At 39.9% G+C, this 19,590-nt stretch overlaps 1 protein-coding gene across 16 annotated transcripts in view; it reads left to right on the forward strand.

Moving 5' to 3' along the window:
* SYNE1 (spectrin repeat containing nuclear envelope protein 1) overlaps window positions 1-19,590 on the forward strand; it is a 521,352-nt gene that overhangs the window by 436,075 nt on the left and 65,687 nt on the right. For all 16 annotated transcript variants that reach the window (XM_064360559.1, XM_064360560.1, XM_064360546.1 and 13 more), the window contains 3 exons: window positions 1,427-1,661; window positions 3,877-4,071; window positions 8,467-8,592. In XM_064360559.1, the coding sequence (XP_064216629.1) occupies window positions 1,427-1,661; window positions 3,877-4,071; window positions 8,467-8,592 (556 nt within the window). The remainder of the gene's footprint in view (window positions 1-1,426; window positions 1,662-3,876; window positions 4,072-8,466; window positions 8,593-19,590) is intronic.

Below are 19,590 nucleotides of genomic sequence, written 5' to 3' on the forward strand. Positions count from 1 at the left end.
CACCACCATGCCCAGCAATTTTTGTATTTTTAATAGAGACAGAATTTCACCCTCTCTATTAAAAATACAAAAGGAAGTGTACTACCTCCCCATGAGTGGTCTTGAACTCCTGACCTCAGGTGATCCACCACCTCGCCTCCCAAGGTGCTGGGATTACAGTTGTGAGCCACCACACCTGGCCCATATGGATTTGTTTTTAAATTGAGAGGGCATACGAAATTTTTTGCAGGGGCTTTATATAGTATATTTTACTTTTAATACTCATTTTGTTAATGTTGACTGTGTATTGTTCATGTTTTGTTTAAGTTGAGTCATTAAATAAGCTTTTAGGGCTAACAGCATATTTGGTTACAAAATCAAAGTTTATAGTGTTTCTGGATAATAGGAAGTTTCAAGAAGACACAAGTCCAGAATAGTAAGTCTAATTCGAAGTTGATGCTACCCTCAAGAGAAGAAGTTAGCGTATCTGAGGAAGAAAAGCAATACTACTATAATAGATAAATGCAAGTATTTAGCATTTAGTATTAAAGTGCAACGTTACTTGCACTTTATGTGTGAATAACACTGTAATCTACATAAAAACTCATTCTGTTTGACGCAGGACAAACCCTTACTAGCCAGTTCTAGAGCCACAAGTTAAATATTAAATAAAAATAAAGAACTACCTATATATTTTTAAAGCGAGAAAACAGAGAGGTGGGAATATATTAGAAGATCTGAGATTCTTTAGCCTGAACTTGAGAAATCTTAAGTAAAATGTATTATTACTAAATATATTAATGACATTTATACAGGCTATGATAATTCTTTTTCATCCTTCTAGGAATGAAGTGAAGTCAGCCTACAATGTAGAAGAGATAATTTAGATGAAAGCGTGAAATGATTTGCTAAAGGTTGGGGCTGTTTATTGTGAGAGAATACAGAGAGAGTTTATGAAGTGCAGTTTTTAAAAATCTTTTTAAATTACATAATTTTATTCAAGTGGCTTATGATTCTAACTGACGACAAAGGTTCTATGTAAGCCTTGTTCCACACGTTTTCCTGCTGTGTGGCCCACAAGACGCCATCACCATCACGGGCTGCACACGTTGCTGTGGGGTTGCTCAAGATTTGCAGCCCTTCCCATTGCATCTGCAGGTGTCCTGTCCTCCCCCGTCACGCTGTCAGGGAGAGAGTGAAGGACAATGACCTCACTGTAGATTTGTCTTCAACCTATGCTGAGACATGCAAACATTCACCATTTGCAAACACAGGTAGTTTAATTTTAAACATTAATTGCAATTAACCCAGTAACCCAATAGTAGATCACGGCATAATATTTGAAAACCGCCATCCTAGATTAGGGTTGTCGACAATGTATACACTGGCTGATTATGTAACTGCATCCAAGATAAAAGTGTTTTTTAACCACATAATTCTTCACTAGGGATGAATTCAACCTGAAATTGACACTCCTCAGTAATCAGTGGCAAGGAGTGATTCGCAGGGCCCAGCAGAGGCGGGGGATCATTGACAGCCAGATTCGCCAGTGGCAACGCTACAGGGAGATGGCAGAAAAGCTTCGTAAATGGTTGGTTGAAGTGTCCTACCTCCCCATGAGTGGTCTCGGAAGTGTTCCTATACCACTGCAACAAGCAAGGACCCTCTTTGATGAAGTGCAGGTAAGATGCAAAACACAGTGTTCTCACGCCTCTTAGATATTTCCATCGCTCACTTTTACCTTAGCCTCGGTTTTGCAAAAGGACTCTAGAGTGACATTGCAACTGGGACAAACATTGTTCTCAAATGTCAACAGAAACGTACAAAATGATTCAATTACGAAGCCCATATCGAATGCTGAAATGATAGTAAGCCCCAGCCTCTCACAAAGGCTCCTTACACTTCACACACTATGGCCTCCCGCAGCTCACTAAATCCTAGCAGGGATGAAAAGCTAAGGGCAAAGAAAGGAAAACTTCATGTTGCTTGCATACGTTTTATTCTTGAGCAATTTAAACATGTAGCTTAAGTACTCCAAAGAAGGCAGGAAGCCCTGTCCTGTTTGAGTTCTTTGTTCGTTTCCAGGTTGCCCCTTACCTTCGGGCTGCTAGCACCTTAGACAGATACCTCCTGTCATTCTAGTCAGTCCTTCCCGGAGTATCCAGTGGGCTCCTCTTCCTTTAAAGTCATTGTTCTTTGGTTCCTTTCTCCTTCAGATTTCTCTGGGAGCCCTCATTCACAGACATGACTTCAACTGCCCCCTACCAGCAGAGAAGGGGCATATTGGTATCTTCTGGTCCTATTTACCTGCTGAAATTTTTTTTTTGAGATGGAGTCTCACTCTGTCGCTCACTCTGTCACTCTATTGGAGTGCAGTAATGTGATCTCAGCTTACCACAACCTCTGCCTCCGGGGTTCAAGAGATTCTCCTGCCTCAGCCTCCCAAGTAGCTGGAATTACAAGCATGCACCACCACACCGAGCTAATTTTTGTATTTTTGTTGGTCAAGCTGGTCTCGAACTCCTGACTTTGTGATCCACCCTCTTCGGCCTCCCAAAGTGCTGGGATTACAAGTGTGAGCCACTGTGCCCGGCCAGCCTGCTGAACTTTTGACTCATGTATTCAACCACATTTTGGATTTATGTCTGTTTGCATCACAGATGCCTTGTACCCTGTGGGTCCCAGCAGAACCTGTGATCTCAGGACCAACTATTCTCCTTTTTCCATCACACATCCAGGAAGTGTCATTAGCCTAGGAACCCTAGAATCATTTAAGAGCTATACTTCTCCTTGTCTGTCACCCTCTTATCTAATCTCCCCAACTCTACATCCCTGCTGCCACTGCCTTAGTTAGGTGCTCATGATTTCTAGCCCAGGTAGACAATAGTTTCCTAATCTGTCTTAGTATATCCAACACATACCCTTCTTCCATTCTACTTTTACTTGATTGCTGAGTGCATTTATTAAAACTTTAATCCAAACATCAACATTCTTTGTGAACCCCAGTCACTTTTAGTATAAAAAACAAATTTCATCACGCCTGTAATCCCAACACTTTGGGAGGCTGAGGCGGGTGGATCACCAGGTCAGGAGTTCAAGACCAGCGTGGCTAAAGTGGTGAAACCCCATCTCTACTAAAAATACAAGAATTAGCCAAGCGTGGTGGTCTGTGCCTGTAGTCCCCAGCTACTCCGGAGGCTGAGGCAGGAGAATTGCTTGAACCTGGGAGGCAGAGGTTGCAGTGAGCCGAGATCGCACCACAGCATTCCAGCCTGGGCCACGGAGCGAAATTTGCTCTGTCAAAAAAAAAAAAAAAAGAAAGAAAAAAGAAAAACCAAATTTCTGCAAGGTGTTGTCTGGCCTCACTCCTACCACTGTCTCCCATGCCTTCCACACTCCAGCCACTGAAAACTATATTCAGTTTTCTGAATTTATCATATTTTTCTCACAAAGTGAATGTGCCCATCGTCATTTCTCTGTGAGAAGGTGTCCTCTCTTCCACTTCTGAACATACTCATTTCACCGCACCAGGTCGTTTTTAATCTGGTGAAGTTCATTCAGCCTTGACTGCTTTGAGGAAGCCTCTCTGCCTCTTGATGCGCCCCCTACTGGATCAGGTGTTCCTCTGTATTCCTGCTCATCAATCTTAGAGAGTGGTTGTCTTATTGCATCAATTGTATTTACCTTGCGGACAGAAACTAAGCCTGTCTCCATTGTATTCTCACTCATTTATTCACCAGTGCCTCCATGCACAAAGCACCACCATAGTAAATGGTTGCTGGATGAAGGAGGGCATGCTATCTATGTATGCTCAAAGTTAGGGCCATTTAAAAATGCTTACAGGAAGGAAACAGTGAAGGAAAGAATCAGAAAATAAAAAGCTATGGTTTTTTTCAGTTCAAAGAAAAGGTTTTCCTGCGGCAGCAAGGCAGCTACATCCTGACTGTGGAGGCTGGCAAGCAACTCCTTCTCTCGGCGGACAGTGGAGCTGAGGCTGCCTTGCAGGCCGAACTCACTGAGATCCAGGAGAAATGGAAATCAGCCAGCATGCGACTGGAGGAACAGAAGAAAAAACTAGCCTTCTTGTTGAAAGTAAGTTCAGTTAGAAAAAAAGAACCCAAACTACTTCTAATCATTGTACTACTTCCTTCCATTGTTATTCTGCAAATCAAATAATACAAAGATCATCAAATAATACCCTGCAGTATTTTATCCTCTGTGTTTTATTTAAGACTTTGTCTTATCTTGCACAAACTGGAAAAGTTTCCCAATTCTCAGCATTTCATTTTTCAGAAAAATCTCCCAACAAAGTAAAGCCTAATAAGACTGTCTAAGCTTTGAATTCTGATTAATGGCCAGTGCGAAGGCTTAGCCATGTGATGACTTTATAAATCCATACAGAAATTCAAAGGGTAGCTTCCACTCCCCAATCTGAGACTCTAAAGTGGTTTTCAAGATTGATATCTCTTCTTTTATAGAAGGGAAAAACCAACCCAGAAAGATACTCTTGATTTATCTTAGCTGATCTAAGCAAGTTGCCACAAGCTAAAATCTCCAGGAGGTGTATTAAGCCCTTAGCTGGATGCAGATACTCATTTCACCGCACCAGGTCCTTCTTAACCTGGTGAAGTTCATTCAGCCTTGACTGCTTTGAGGAAGCCTCTCTACCTCTTGACGCGCCCCCTGCTGGATCACACAGTAAGTTTTGGAAAATGTAGATTTATCTGGACCTCCCACAATATACTTTTCTCTCTCACTGTCCAATTGCATGTATGATGCATAATTAAATGAGCAGTTTAAAAAGCACAGGGGCTCTAAAATAAGATAATCGCAGGTTAAAATCATAGTAAACCAAGTGACCTGTTAACTTAGCCTATCTAAGCCTCAGGTTTCCTCATCTGTAGAGTGGGTATATAACTTCACCTTGTCCATGTGGCCATTGTGAGGATTTAATGAAATAATGATAGTGAATCATATGGTACCTTACCTGGCTCATAGTGAGCACTAAATGAATGATAGTAATTACTACGACTGGTGTTATGATGATCTTTAAAAGTAAAGGCAGCTAAATGCTGTGGTCCTATACATGTTGATAATCACCAACACTCGAATGAGGGTATCTAATAAATTTAGCCTGTCACATGTTTGGATCAAAGATAATGACTCTAAACTTAGTAGAACAGATTTTGCTTTTTTAATGCTTAAAGTGTGTATCCCCATTGGATTTATTCTTTGGAATTTTATTTAATAATATGTTGTCTTCTGTGAAGGAAGCAATTCATCAAAAATGCCACTGAACAGCTATAAAGAACTATTATTTACACATAGCACAATTCATCAGTAATGTAATATGATGGGTTCTTTTTCTTCCTTTTGCTTTTAGGAAGGGATTTAAAACATTGTAACTCATCCTGTAGAGAATATATTAATCATTTCTTTTTTAATTTGTGTTGTGATTTTTGGAAATGTTTCCAAGACTTAATAAGGCATGATGTGTAAGCCACTCCATTTGCTTTTCTTATCTGTCTATTTGGTGGTGTATAAAACATCCACTTGAGAAGATATTTGCAGGCCCATGACATTAACTTGTTTCCTTATAATTCGTGTCGTAAAAGGACTTGGTTATAGATTCAGAATCTAAGTCATCCTTGGAAAGAGGAATTCCTCTTCCCTTCTTGTTAAAGTTTATTTTATTTTGACTCTTCACACTACATCCTGTTTCTCTAAGAAGGAATTTATGAATCTAAATTTTGATGTTTCTGTAGCCTCATTTTAGTGTATTTTTCACCACAGCTTTAATACTTATCTATATTTAGCTTTTAATACTCTAAGTATGCCAAAAATAGGCATTATAATTCCATGCCCTCTATGTTCACCTTCTTCACTATCGTCTCTTAATTTTGTTATGAAAAATAAGAAGCTGATTTTTTTTGTTTGTTTGTTTTTTGAGACAGAATCTTACTCTGTTACCCAGGCTGGAGTGTTGTGGTGCAATCTGGGCTCACTGCCTCCTCCACCTCCTGGGTTCAAGCGATTCTTGTGCATCAGCCTCTCAAGTAGCTGGGATTACAGGCATGTACCACCACACCTAGCTAATTTTTTATTTTTAGTAGAGGTGAGTTTTTGCCATGTTGGCCAGGCTGGTCTTGAACTCCTGGCCTCAAGTGATCTGCCCATCTCAACCTCCCAGAATGCTGGAATTACAGGTGTGAGCCACGGTGCCTGTCATGAACTTATCCTTTTAGATCAATAAACTTTTATCAATTGCATGCTGATAGATTTCAGGGTGTTTGATAGTTTTATTGAGAATGTTGTTTAAGCAGAAAGAGAATCTTTTTGTCTACCCTCACTATGGTTAGCATTGATGAGCTAACTGTAGCCTGGGGACACAAAGATATTTTAAAATAAAGGAGAACTTGAACAAATCTGTCCCTGATGGACAAATTTTTTTTTAATGATTTTTTTTTCTGGTAACTGGGAAGAGGGAATGTGGTTATGCACTCTAAGAAGTTCCATGAAGGAATTTTAAAGAGAAATGAGACTTGTGTCAAACTCTCAGTTTAAGTTTTGATAAAGACATATTGAGTAAGGAGACACTTTACTGAAAACTGCTTCCAGAAATTAGTTGTGGTAATAACACCAACGAGTTGTTACGCTAAAACTAAGGTGTCAGAAGTAGAAAGAATACAGGTAAGAAAAGACTGATGATAATGAAAGAGATTTTGTGAAGGAAGTTGGAATGTGATTTGACTCCATATTGACTACTAAAAAAGATTCTAACCATGATTTTAGTTGTCTTGCTTTGGAATTCTGTAGTTCATGGTGTAGGGAGTGGCCACTGGGGAGTTGAGTGGGTAGCAGGAAGGCCTGGATTGGACAGTATGACAAATGGACAGTGTTGAACAAAGCGAAGGAGACTTATTTAGTTGAATTTAATTTTCACTGGCACTAAGACACCAGATTTGAGATAATGTGTAGATAAGGTGCTATAAAAAAAAAATCAAGCTCCACTGTGGTTTCTGTCATTTAAAAAATTCTACTCTTTTATTACAAAAAAATTACATGTGTCTGATTTTTTAAAATTAGGTAATAATTGAAATATGAAGAGTAAACAATGAAATTTCCCTTATCCTACCATCCAAATTCTCCTATCTTCTTTTTTGTTTGTGTTTCAAGACAGAGTCTTACTCTGTCACCCAGGCTGGAGTGCTGTGGTGCAATCTTGGCTCACTGCCGCCTCCACCTCCTGGGCTCAAGCAATTCTTGTGCATCAGCCTCTCGAGTAGCTGGAATTACAGGCATGTAGCACTACACCTAATTGCTTAACCATTGTTAAACCAGTTTGCTGTGTAATCTTTCAAAACATACACACAATAGATGGTTTCTTTTGTCAGTACATAGAGATCTACCTCATTCTATACTGCCAATCTCTACCACCTGCCCTGCCATATTCCTCTCCAGAGCACTTACCACTGCTTGGCATATTAGATATAGATTTCTTAAATTATGCATTATCTCTCTTGTTCTACATCTTAATTTATATGGGTTTTTAATGCATTACACATTTAATCCTTTGCTACATATGTTTCAGAATTAACAAGATAAAGCCAGTCAGAAATGCCATGCTTTTGTAGTGTGTGTTGCTCTTTCTGTAAGAGATTCCATATCCTCTTTTTTTTTTTAATCCCTCATAGTACATTTAGAAGAGAGTTGACATTGGGTGCAATTACAGAGGGGGTTAAGAAAGAGACAAGGTACTGAGATTATAGTCCTACCTCTGCAGATAGATTTGGATTTAGATAACATTTTTGGGTACCCATAATATTTTGGTCATTGTGCTTGATGCCGTGATACCCACTGCTTCCTTTGGCCTCCAATAAATGTGGAGAGTTTGTATTTTTTCCATTTTCAAGGAGAAAATGGAAACAGAGCATTATGTGCTTAAAGCCACACAGATAAGTAACAGAGTCAGTTTTGAACTCAGCTGTTCTGATGGCGACAGCATGCTGCCTCCCCTGGCAGTGGCTGTGGGTGTACCTTCATATTGTTCGTCAGTGTAACTTTCTTTTTTTTATTTTTTGAGATGGAGTCTTGCTCTCTCACCCAGGTTGGAGTGCAGTGGTATGATCTCGGCTCACTGCAACCTCTGCCTCCTAGGTTCAAGCAATTCTCCTGCCTCAGCCTCCTGAGTAGCTGGGATTACAGGCACCTGCCACGATGCCTGGCTAATTTGTGCATTTTTGGTAGAGACAAGGTATCACCATGTTGGCCGTGCTGTTTACACACTCCTGACCTCAGGTGATCCACCTGCCTCAGCCTCCCAAAGTGCTGGGATTATAAGCATGAACCACCGCACTCTGCCATCAGTGTAACTTTCATTTTCCCTGGGAATGAAGAAGAGGGTTTCTTTTTTTTTTTTTCTTTTTTCCTCCAATTTCCTACATCAAAAAAAAATGTCTATGCTATTTGTTTTTATTCCCATGATAGGACTGGGAAAAATGTGAGAAAGGAATAGCAGATTCCCTGGAGAAACTACGAACTTTCAAAAAGAAGCTTTCCCAGTCTCTACCGGATCACCATGAAGAGCTCCATGCAGAACAAATGCGTTGCAAGGTAAATCACTGAACTGAGATGTTCACTGTCACCTATCTGTGTGCCTGTGCCGGAAGAATGTCTTTGGGGCCATAATCCAGTCAAACCCCTAGGTTATCTACATGCAGATACAAGATCTTAGTATATGACATAAGTTGCCTGTCCTTACAGGCTACTCTGGTAAACCTTGTATTGCTGATTTATTGCAGTTGATAAAATTATAGACTAGTTTATGGATTACTTTGAGGAAGCAAATGAAAATTTAAAACGCATTAAAAGATACTTAAAAGCTGAGTCAAGAGCAATAAAGTCATCTTTTTAAAGCATTCACACTGGGGAGTCATTCTACCAGAAGAATCCAGTCTACAAGAAGAAAAAAAAGGATCAACAGCCTGGAAAATCTGCAGACAGTGACCCTCAGAGGAACACACCCTGCCCTCTAGACCATTATGCAAGGAAAGGGGGAAAAATAGCTTATCTCAGTGACTGCATAGAGACATAAAATTTTTAAATTACTCAGGGCTCTAACTACTTAAAGATTGTGATCAAGTCAGGCTCCGTGGCTCACACCTGTAATCCCAGCACTTTGGGAGGTGGGAGCTGGTGGATCACCTAAGGTTAGGAGTTTGAGACCAGCCTGGCCAACATGATGAAACCCTGTTACTACTAAAAATACAAAAATTAGCCAGGCATATTAGCAGGCGGCTGTAATCCCAGCTACTCAGGAGGCTGAGGCAGGAGAATTGCTTGAACCCAGGAGGCGGAGGTTGCAGTGAGCCAAGATCATGCCATTGCACTCCAGCCTGGGGAACAGGAGCGAGACTTCTTCGTCTCAAAAATAAACAAAGATTATGATCCAACCTCAAATGGTACTTGGAAGCAAGTCAGTAGCTAATACAGACTGCTCCCTGCAGTATGAGCTCACAGAGATCAACACAATTCAGTGACTCTAAGATTCCTGCCTTTCGCATCTTTGTAGCCAAGTGAAGTGCCCAAACAGCAGTTCTCTGCTGAGCAATAGGCTGATCATATCAAAAGTACCTTTAAAAAACGTTTTTCTTTCCAATTAAACATGTCCTTCAGTTCCCCATCATTTGCAAATTATTGTTCTAGGGTAATTATGTTAAAATTTTGCATATACTTAAATGACCTGGGTTTTAATTAGAAGTTTTCTGCCTCACTTTGGCAAAGAAGTCCTAAGCATTTAAGAGATGGTAATTGTTAAAGAGGTCTAGAAATCATGAAAAGTATGGCTATAAGAATTTTTTCTTCAATTATAAAATCTAAGGATATTATTTGAAACCTAAAAAAGGCAGATTTAGGAAAATTAAAGGTAGTATATTTTACATTGTATATGTAAAGTGAGTAAGTACTATCTTGAGGCATTACATTCAGAAGTGTGCAATGTTTACAAAAATTAAAAAGTGCATTTTAAACCTGTGATTATAAATTTATTAAAAATAATTAAAGAAGCCGGGTCTGGTGGATCATGCCTGTAATCCCAGCACTTTGGGACGCCAAGGCAAGCAGATCATTTGAGACCAGAAGTTCAAGATCAGCCTCAGCAACATAGCAAGACCCCATATCTGAAGAAATCTAAAAATTAACCAGAGTGGTGGTGCTTGCCTGTAGTCCTAGCTACTGGGGAGGCTGAGGCAGGAAGATCACTTAGGAGTTTGAGGCTGCAGTGAGCTGTGATCACACCATTACATCCAGCCTGACTGACAGAGTGAGACCCTGTCTCTAATAAATAAATAAATATTATTAAAGAAAACTTCTGCAAAGCAGGAATGGGCATATTTATTAGGGGTTGTGACTGTATTGGTGTTTTCTCAGTTGGCATGAGCACAAGCTCATAAAAACATATATTATTGCCTCTTTTCAGATGAGAAAACTGAGGCTTCTGGAAGTTTAATAACTTTTCAAAGTTAGTAAATATCTGGGTTGCCTGAATCTACAGGCTTTATTTTTGCCACACTGACTCATTTAATGGGTTGGTATACTGTGTGTCTGAAACAGTGGGGTTTTGGTGCTGGTGTTATGTTTTTTAAAAAATCCATATACAAATATGATGCTCTAGTTTGGGGGGGATAGAAATTGGTATGAAAAGTGGAAAATCTTTCCAGTGGTATAACAATTGAATATGTTTAGGAGTATTAGCAGAAATGCTGCATATTTAATTCACTTAGGTGGTTTGATCTTTCAGCCAAATATTGTTGCCATGGGGCGTCATTGTTCATTTCTCAAAATACATGACGGTTACAAACACACGCTGCTATTGAGTGTGCAGATTTAAAAAATGTATTTTAGTCTAGTCCCGCTACTCATCCTCAAGCTGCCCTTAGCAGCAAAACAAGGCAATTACCTGGAAAATTCAGGCTAAAATCTTGTTTGCCTAAATTGCTTGGGAAGTTAGCCTCAGACAGCACCGCTAATTGCCATTGCCTTTGGAAACCTTTCTACCGTGTAAAGACACATAAAGGGAGGGGAAAAGGCACATAAAATATTCTATTTATACACAAAACTAGCTGGAATCTAAAAACAACAGCTGGTTGTACAAATTGCAAAACTGGTAATTGGTCAAAGTATTGTAAAAACTAATGTCAACTCATTCAAATGTTACTATATGAAATTTTTTTCCTTAAATCATTCCTCTAAAAGACAGGGTACATAATCTGTTTTTTAGTAAACTAAAAAAATGTCTGATCCTGCAGAAAATGTATTCAGTGTATTATTTTAAATTTGGTAGTAACAGCAATAGATCTTTTCAGCTATTGCATTATAAGTATAGATCACAGAACGTAGCAACTCTATAGTGTTTGAAAATGAAAGGTAAATTTAGGTGTCAGTTTTAAAAAATATTTTGTCCGTGTGATCAGCAATTCAGGACAAAAAGAAAGGATAAGTTAGAGGTTTATGAAGTCAGTCTAAAGTTAAGAAGATCAATGCAGTGATTAAATTTCAATTTAGGGAAAAAAATTGTTTAATCAATAAAATGATAAGTAGATGGCAGAAAGATTCTGCAAGCATTCATACTTTGTCAGAAGAACTTAGCAATTTATCAAATTATGTGGAAGTAAATGAAGTATGGGCAAACCTCATTTTATTACACTTTGCTTCAGTGTGTTTCACAGACACTATGTGGGTTTTTTTGGTTGTTTTTTTTCTTTTTTTTTTTTGACAGAGTCTTACTCTGTCACCCAGGCTGGAGTGCAGTGGTGCGATCTTGGTTCACTACAACCTCCACCTCTGGGTTCAAGCAGTTCTCTGCCTCAGCCTCCCGAGTATCTGGGATTACAGGCACCCGCCACCATGTCTGGCTGGCTACTTTTTGTATTTTTAGTAAAGGCAGGGTTTCACCATCTTGGCCAGGCTGGTCTTGAACTCCTGACCTCCTGATCCACCCACCTTGGCCTCCCAAAGTGCTGGGATTACAGGCATGAGCCGCCTTGCCTGGCCATTTTTTTTTTCCTACAAATTGAAGGTTGTGGCAACATTGCATAGAACAAGTCCACCAGCATGTGCTCGCTTCATATGTCTGCATAATTTTGGTAATTCTCACAATATTCCAAACCTTTTCTTTACTGTTATATTTGTTACAGTGGTCCGCGATCAATGTGATCTTTTTAATTGGTGGCACCACACACTGTGCCCGTAGACATCAGCAAACTTAACTGATAAATGTAGCACGTGTTCCGACTGCTTCACCAGCAATGTTCCCAATCTCTCTCCTTTTCCTCTGGCCTCCTTATTTTCTGAAACACAACAATATTGAAATTAGGCCAATCAATAACTATACAGTGGCCTCTAAGTGTTCCAGTGAAAAGAATCTCATGTCTCTCACTTTAAATCCAAAGCTAGAAATGATTAAGCTTAGTGAGGAAGACATGTCAAAAGCTGGAATAGGCCAAAAGCTAGGCCTCTTGTGCCAAACAGCCAGGTTGTGAATGCAAAGGAAAAGTTCTAAAAGGAAATTAAAAGTGATACTCCAGTAAGTGCATGTATGAGAAGAAAGCAAAACATCCTTATTGCTGATACACAGAAACTCTGAGTGTTCTGAATAAAAGATCAAACCAGCCACAACATTCCCTTAAGCCAAAGCCTGATCCGGAACAAGCCCGTAACTCTTTGTAAAGGCTGAGAAATTGGAAGTAACTGCAGAAGAAAAGTTGGAAGCAGGCAGAGGTTGCTTCATGAGTTTTAAGGAAAGAAACCATCTCCATAACATAAAAGTGCAAGGTGAAGCAGCAGGTGCTGATGTAGAAGCTGCAGTAGGTTATGCAGAAGATCTAGCTAAGATCATTGATGGAGGTGACTACACAAAACAACAGATTTTACATGTAGGTGAAAAAGCCCCATGTTGGAGGAAGATGCCATTGAGAACTTTTATAGCTTAAAAGAAGTCAACACCTGGCTCGAAAGCTTCAGAGAAAAGGCTAACTCTCTTGTTAGGGGCAAATGGAACTGGTGACTTAAAGTCAGTGTTCATTTACCATTCTGAAAATCCTAAGGCCTTGAAGAATTATGTTAAAACTACTCTGCCTGTGTTCTATAAACAGAACAACAAAACCTAGATGGCACCATATCTGTTCACAGTACAGTTTTTACTGATATTTTAAGCCCACTTTTGAGACCCACTGCTCAAAAAAAAAGGCTTTCTTTCAAAGTACGACCGCCTCTTGGTAATGTGCATAGTCACCCTGGATAACTGATGGAGATGGAGATGTACAAGATTAATGTTGTTTTCATGCCTGCTAGCACAGTATCTATCCTGTAGCCCATGGATCAAGGAATAACTTCAACTTCCAAGTCTTATTATTTAAGAAATACACTTTGTGAAGCTATAGCTGCCATAGATAGTGATTCCTCTAATGGATCTGGGCAAAGTAAATGGAAAACCCCATGAAAAGAATTCATCATTCCAGATGGCAATAAGAACATTTATGATTTGACCTGAAGAAGCAGAGCAAGATAGCCAAATACAATTCTCCACTGATGGATCTCCCTGCAGGAATACCAAGTGGAACAACTATCTACATAAGAAAGCACCTTCATAGGAATAAAAAAACCAGGTGAGCAATCACAATACCTGGTTTTAACATCATACTGTGAAAGAGACAGTGAAGAGGGTAGGAAAGACAGCCTTGAAATGCCCACACCACTTCTTCTTCCCTATCCTCAGTGGCAGCCACATGGCACAGAGAGAGAATCTTTGCATATCAAGGAGGGAGAGCCCAGCAGTTGCTCTGAATTGCACTGGAGCTCTGTGCTGCCAACACCAGGCAGAACTCAGCCGTTGCCCACAGAGGGAGCATTTAGACGCGTCCTAGCCAAAGGAGAAGTTCCCATCCCAGCAGACAGAATCTGAGTTTTGGCAAGCACTTGCCACCATGGGCTGAAGTGCTCTGGGGTCCTACATCAATTTGAAAGGCTGTCTAGGCCACAAGTACTATACTCCTAGTCAGGTCCTAGTGCTGTACTGAGCTTGGAGCCAGTGGACTTGGGGGCACATGACCCAGTGACACACCAGCCAAGACAGCTAAAGGAGTTGTTGTGCCAATCCTCCCTTAACCCCAGACAACACAGCTTGCAGCTCCAAAAGGCACCCCTTCCTTCTGCTTGAGAAAAGAGGAAACAGTAAAGAGGACTTTGTTTTGCAACTTGGATACCAACTCAATTACAGTAAGATAGGGCACTGAGCAGAGCCATGAAGCCTTCATTCCATGCCCTAGTTCCCAGGCATTTCTAGACACACCCTTGGCCAGAAGAGAAACTGCTGCATGGAAGGGAAGGACCTAGTCCTAGCAGGACCCATCATTTGCTTACCTATGAGCCGATGGGCCCTGAATAATCAGCAGGGTAACCAGGTGGTACACACTGTGGGCCTTGGGTAAGACTCGGAGACATGCTGGCTTTAGGTGTGACCTAGACATTCACAGCTGTGGTGACTATGAGGAGAGTCTTCTGCTTACAAGAAAGAGAGGGAAGAATAAAGGGGACTTTGTCTGTAACTTAGGTACGAGCATAACAACAACAGGAAAAGGCACCAAAGAGGGTCTAGGGATACTCAGTTCCAGGCCTTGGCTCTTGGATGGCATTTCTGGATCTACCTTGGATTAGAGGGGAGCCCACTGCCCTGAAGGGTAAGTTCCAGGCCTGGCAGCATTTACCACAAGCTGAGTTGAAGAGTTCTTGGGCCTAATGTAAACATCGTTGATGTCCTGGCAGTATTCCCCATGGGCCTATTGTGGTGGTGGGCATGGGGAGGGATTCTCAGCCTGGGGACAGAGAAGGGAGGAGTGTAAAGGACCTTTTCTTGTGGTTTCGGTACCAGCATATCTGCAGTAGAACAGAGCGCCAGGTAGATTTCTAAGGTTTCCAACTCCAAGCCCTGGCATCTCTGTACCACCTGGGGCCAGGGGAAACTCACTGCCATGTATGGCTTTGTCACCTGCTGATTGTAGAGTCCAAGGGCCTTGAGCAAACATGGGCAGTTGCCAGGTAGTGGTTACAGTGAGCCTTGGGAGAGATCCAGTGCTGTGCTGGCTTCAGGTCTAATTCAGTACTCAGTACGGTCCCAGTAGTAGTCGGGGAGCCACAGGGGTGCTTGTGACTCTCCTTCCCGCAGCACCAGGCAGCTCAGCACAGAGAAAGAGACTCTGGTTGTTTGGGAGAAAATAAGGGAAGAGAACAAGAATCTCTGCCTGGTAATCCAGATAATTCTTCCAGTTCTTACTCAAGATCACTGAGGTGGTTCGTCTATCAGTTTGCAAGAACCACAGTGTTACTGAGCTTGGGGTACCCTAATGCATATTTGACTGCAGTGACTAAAAACTTAGATCACAACACCCAAGTCCCTTTGAATACCTGGAAAACCTTCCCAAGAAGGGTAGATACAAACAAGCCCTGAGTACAACTACAATAAATACCTAATTCTTCAATACCAAGACCCCAGCAAACATCTGCAAGCATCAAGACCATCAAGGAAAACATGACCTGACCCAACAGACACCAATAAATAAGACACCAGGGACCAATCCTGGAGAGAGAGATATATGTGAACTTTCAGACAGATAATTCAAAATAGCTGTTTTGGGCTGGGCACAGTGGCTCACATTTGTAATTCCAGAACTTTGGGAGGCTGAAGCTGGTGAATCACCTAAGGTCAGGAGTTTGAAACCAGCCTGGCCAACGTGGAGAAACCCCATCTCTACTAAAAATACAAAAATTAGCTGGATGTTGTGGCACGTGCATGTAATCCATGCTGCTCAGGAGGCTGAAGCATGAGAATTGCTTGAACCCAGAAGGCGGAAGTTGCAGTTAGCCAATATTGCAACACTGCACTCCAGCCTGGGTGACAGAGCGAGACTCCGTCTCAAAAAAAACCAAAAAACAAAACAAAATAAAAAAAACTGTTGTGAGGAAATGGAAGGAAATTTAAGATAACACAGAGAATGAATTCAGAATCATATGATATAAATTTAACAAAAGTTGTAATAATTAAAAGGAAGCAAGCAGACATTTTGAAGTTGAAAAATGCAGTTGCCATACTGAAGAATGTATCAGTATCTCTTAATAGTGGAATTGATCACACGTAGACTAAAAATAAAGTCATGGAAAAAGATATTCTATGCAAATGGAAAGCAAAAAGAGCAGGAATAGCTATACTTACATCAGACAAAATAGAACAAGACAAAAAATATAAAAAGAGACAAAGAAGGTCATTATATCATGAGAAAGGGGTTAAGTCAGCCAGAGGATATAACAGAGGTTATAACATTTGTAAATATATATGCACCCAACACTGGACCACCCAGATAAACATATAATATACCTTTATATATTTGAGACCAGCCTCTTCAACATGGCAAAACCCTGTCTCTACTAAAAATACAAATAAATTAGCCAGGCATGGTTGTGTGCTCCTATAGTCCCAGCTACTCAGGAGGCTGAGGTGGGAGAATCTCTTGAACCTGGGAGGCAGACATTGCAGTGAGCCTAGATTGCACCACTGCACTCCAGCCTGGGTGACAGAGTGAGACTCTGTCTCAAATAATAATAATATATATTTAATTTTTTTCTTTACCTTTCTGTCACTATATATGCTCATGTATCCAGATATATAAAGCAAATATTATTGAAGCTAAAGAGCGACATAAACCCAAATACAGTAATAGCTGCAGTCTTCAACATGCCACCTTTAGCACTGGACAGATCATCCAGACAGAAAATCGATAAAAATCACTGGACTTAATCTTTACTACAGACCAAATGGACCTAATAGATATTTTATCAAACATTTATCCAACAGCTACAAAATTCACATTCTTCTCTCCACCACATGGATCATTCTCAAGGACAGACCATATGTTAGGCCACAAAACAAGTCTTATAACATTCAAAAAAAGTGAAATTATATCAAGTATCTTCTCTGATCATAATGGAATAAAACTAGACATCAATAGCAAAAGGAATTTTGGAAACTATGCAAACACATAGAAATTAAACAATATGCTCCTAAATGACTAGTGAGTCAATGAAGAGATTAAAAAGGAAATTGAAAAAGTTCTTGAAACAAATGATAGTGGAAGCACAACATACCAAAACCTATGGGATACAGTTAAAGCAGTACTTAGATGGAAGTTTATAGACACAAAAAGAAAATCTTCAAATAAATAACCTAACAATGCGTCTTAAAGAACTGGAAAAGCAAGAGCAGACCAAACTCAATGTTAGTAGAAGAAATAATGGAGCTCAAAGCAGAAATAAATGAAATGGAAATGAAGAAAACAATACCAAAAAATCAACAAAAATGAAAAGTTTATTTTTTGGAAAGATAAACTAAGTTGACAAACCATTAGCTGGACTAAGAAAAACAGAGAGAAGTTCTAAATGAAAAAGGAGACATTACAACCAATACCACAGAAATTCAAAGGCTCATTAGAGGCTATTATGAGCAACTATGTGCCAATAAATGAAAAACCTAGAAGAAATGGATGATTTCCTAGACACATGCAACCTTCCAAGATTGAACCATGAAGAAATCCAAAAGCAGACCAGTAGCAAGTAACAAGATTAAAGCCATAATAAAGTCTCCCAGCAAAGAAGCCCTAGACCTGATGGCTTCACTGCTGAATCTTACCAAACATTTAAAGAAGAACTAATACCAATCCTACTCAATCTATTATGAAAAATAGAGGAGGAAGGAACACTTCCAAACTCATTCTACAAGGCTAGTATTATTACCCTGATAACAAAACCAGAAAAAGACACATCAAAAAAAAAAAGGAAAGAAAACTGTAGATCAATATCACTGCTGAACATTAATGTAAAATATCTTTATTAAAATACTAGCAAACTGAATTTAACCATGCATTAAAAAAGATCATTCATCATGACCAGGAATTTATCCCAGAGATGCAATGATGGTTGAACATTATCAAAACAATCAATATGTATGTCATATTAACAGAATGAAAGACAAAAGTTATGTAATCATTTCAATTGATGCTGAAGAGCATTTGATAAAATTCCACTTTTCCTGATTAAAAACCCTCAAAATCTGAGTATAGAAGGAACATAGCTCAACATAATAAAAGCCATATGTGACAGACCCACAGCTAGCATCATACTAAATAAGGGAAAACTGAAAGCCTTTCCTCTAAGATCTAGAATACAAGGATGTCCACTTTCTCCATTGTCATTCAACATGTTTTCACTTATGTGCAGGAGTTAAAAATTAAAACAGCTGAACTCATGGATATAGAGGTGGCCTCGATCATGTCAGGGTCACCACCTGAGACATTGCTCATCACCTGCAGAAGTCTGACCTGCAGACCCTGACTCAATGATGGATGAATGAATGTACTCTCACACCATTACAGTGTTTCAAGTGGGCTAGGGATGGCCGTTGACTGCTTTCAGAGGGCAAAATGCAACCAATCGACTCAGACCCTCTGTCCATTCACACTTCTATTCCGTCAAGATTTTACAACAGAGGTTCTAAGTTAACACACTTGTGAATGATTAACATGGTTAAAAGAGTAGTTATAGGAATGATAAAAGCTTTAGGTTCCGGGGCCCCTAGTAAATGCGATTAACAGGTAATTCCCTTTGATCTTCCCCAAGAGACCACCTAGCACAAAATTAACATGAGTAAACAGACTGGAGACAAATGGGTGTGGGGTAAGACATTTGATCATCTCTATCTCTCCCTAACTTAATGGATCGGGCCGACTGCCTTTGGTTGCCCCAGTAAAATCTTTCAGCCTTCCAAAAGGTTTGAGACTAATCTATAATATTTTGCCACCACCCCGAGTGAATAGCAACATACAGAGAGTAGAAAGATGGTTACCAGAGCTTGGGAGGGTTTGTGGAGGCTGCAGAAGTGATGAGGATGGTTAATGGGTACAAAAAATAGAAAGAATAAAATCTAGTGTTTGATAGAACAACAAGGTGAATATAGTCAATAATAGTTTAATCATACATTTTTAAATAACTAAGAGTATAATTGGATTGTTTGTAACACAAAGGATAAATGCTTGAGGTGATGAATACTGTATTACTTTAGACATCTATCAAAATGTCTCCTATATCCCGTAAATATGTACACCTACTATGTACCCACAAAAATGAAAAATAAAATTGTTTTTAAAAAAGCAGCATTTCTGATTCATGGGAGAAGGTCAAAATGTCCAGGTTAACAGGAGTTTGGAAGAAGTTGATTCCAGCTGTCATGGATGACTTTGAGGGAGTTCAAGAGTTCAGTGCTGGAGGAAGTAACTCCAGATGTGATGGAAGCAGCAAAAGAAATAGAATTGGAAATGGAGTTTGAAGGTGTGATTGAATTTCTGCAATCTCATGAAAAAACTTGAACGGATAAGGAGTTGCTTCTTATGGATCAATAAAAATGATTTCTTACAAGATCAGGCACGTTTAGGGTGGTATGGCCATCAACAAGAAAGTAGCTTCTCAAAATGGAATCTACTCCTGGTGAAAATTCTGTGAATACTGTTGAAG

Source organism: Aotus nancymaae, unplaced genomic scaffold (assembly GCF_030222135.1).
Source record: "Aotus nancymaae isolate 86718 unplaced genomic scaffold, 86718_ANA_hifiasm-v0.15.2.pri h1tg000040l, whole genome shotgun sequence".
NCBI lineage: Eukaryota > Metazoa > Chordata > Mammalia > Primates > Aotidae > Aotus > Aotus nancymaae.